The 1581-nt window shown below is 51.8% G+C and overlaps 1 protein-coding gene across 1 annotated transcript in view; it reads left to right on the top strand.

Annotated features, from left to right (window-relative positions):
- Positions 1-1279, top strand: part of pccb (propionyl-CoA carboxylase subunit beta) — a 12206-nt gene extending 10927 nt beyond the window's left edge. The window contains exons 13-14 of the mRNA XM_063017064.1: positions 471-570; positions 1054-1279. Coding sequence (XP_062873134.1) covers positions 471-570; positions 1054-1175 — 222 coding nt within the window. The 3' untranslated portion in view covers positions 1176-1279. The remainder of the gene's footprint in view (positions 1-470; positions 571-1053) is intronic.
- Positions 1280-1581: the final 302 nt, after the last annotated feature.

Here is a 1581-nt window from a genome sequence, read left to right as displayed (position 1 = left end):
TTACCTTTGGGATGAATTCAGCTTGGATTGCAAGCCAAGCCTTCTCTTGCTGACTCTATTGACCATCGAATAAATGGGCACAAATTCCCACAGACTTCAGACTCTGCAGTCTTTTAGAAAGGCTTCCTAGATAAGTGGATGATATAAAAGCTACAAAGGAAAGACGGAGCAGTTCAATATAAAAACAGTTTTGGAACGGGGTGTCCAGCAAGATCATGCTCAGGTGTCCCAATACTTTTGTCCATGTAGTGTATTGAGATCCAGAAAGTTCGTAGACCTGTTCCTGTAGAAGCTTTAAGGTTCCCACTTGAATTTGAGACAGGATCTATGCAGTCCGAAAGGGGGCGATTACTTTTTCACACCGCTGTACGACACCGTAAATACACACATGCCATTATTCCAGTGCTGCTGATCACATGACCTGTGTGTGTGTGTGTGTGTGTGTGTGTGTGTGTGCGGCCGTTTCCCAGGGTGCAGTGCAGATCATCTTCAGGGGGAAGGAGAACCAGGCGGAGGCCGAGGCCGAGTACGCGGAGAAGTTTGCCAACCCGTTCCCTGCTGCCGTCAGAGGTGAGGGGACACGTCACGCCTCCTCACCTTCAGCTCATGGTCACGTGGCCTCACGTGTGCCTAAAGAAGGGATCTGCACTATCGACCTGGCCGGGTGCCAGAGGGAGGGAGGGAGGACTGGGCTTCTCGTTCCTGCTGCAAATGAGACCTCTACTGGCTGGTCGAGGCACCAACTCGAGTGGTGGGGGAATCACGTAGAGCATAGCGTGTCTCTCCGCTGACAGCCGGCGACTGCACCCAAAATAGGGGGTGGTGCAGCCGGTGCAGTAGGGAATTGGATATGACTAAATTGGAGGAATAAAATGTATTCCTCCACCTCTCCTACTGATACCTCAACCAGCCACTAGGAGGCGCTGTTACCCAGGCAACAAGGTTAACCTCAGATTTAGTCACCTTAGCGCCCCCTGGCTGTACCCTGTGCTCCACCTTGATGCTGTGTTAATGCGACGCACACGCTCACGCGCCGCTTCTTTCCCCCCGCAGGCTTTGTGGATGACATCATCCAGCCGTCCACCACGCGCAGGAGGATCTGCAGGGATCTGGAGGTTCTGGCCAGCAAGAAGCAGAGCAACCCGTGGAAGAAACACGCCAACATTCCCTTATAAACACCCCCCCCCCCCCCCCCCCCCACCACCACCACCTCCATCACCCACCCCCGTCACCCTCTGATCAGATTCATGTGTCAATAATCAATAAACTAATAAACTAATCGGTGTGTGAGTAAGTGAATTCCTTTCCATCAACAGCACCAAAGATTTTCTGCCCGCAGGTCAAAAGTTTACATACACCTAGAAGGGCGTGGCAGTCTTGGGGATTCGGTTATATCTGTTAGAGCGGGGCGGGTACATAAAAACCAAATGAACTTGTACATGAACGCCCCCTTGTGGAGGCTTTACGTTACATCTTGTAAACCACTGTGGGGTCTTTGTTGTGTGGGTTTCCTCCGGGTGCTCTGGTTTCCTCCCGAAAGTAAGTAGTGCTGCTGCTTCACGGCAATATGGTTCTGCGTTT

Source organism: Trichomycterus rosablanca, chromosome 20, assembly GCF_030014385.1.
Source record: "Trichomycterus rosablanca isolate fTriRos1 chromosome 20, fTriRos1.hap1, whole genome shotgun sequence".
Lineage (NCBI taxonomy): Eukaryota > Metazoa > Chordata > Actinopteri > Siluriformes > Trichomycteridae > Trichomycterus > Trichomycterus rosablanca.
This window is presented reverse-complemented; position numbering and strand designations above follow the sequence as displayed.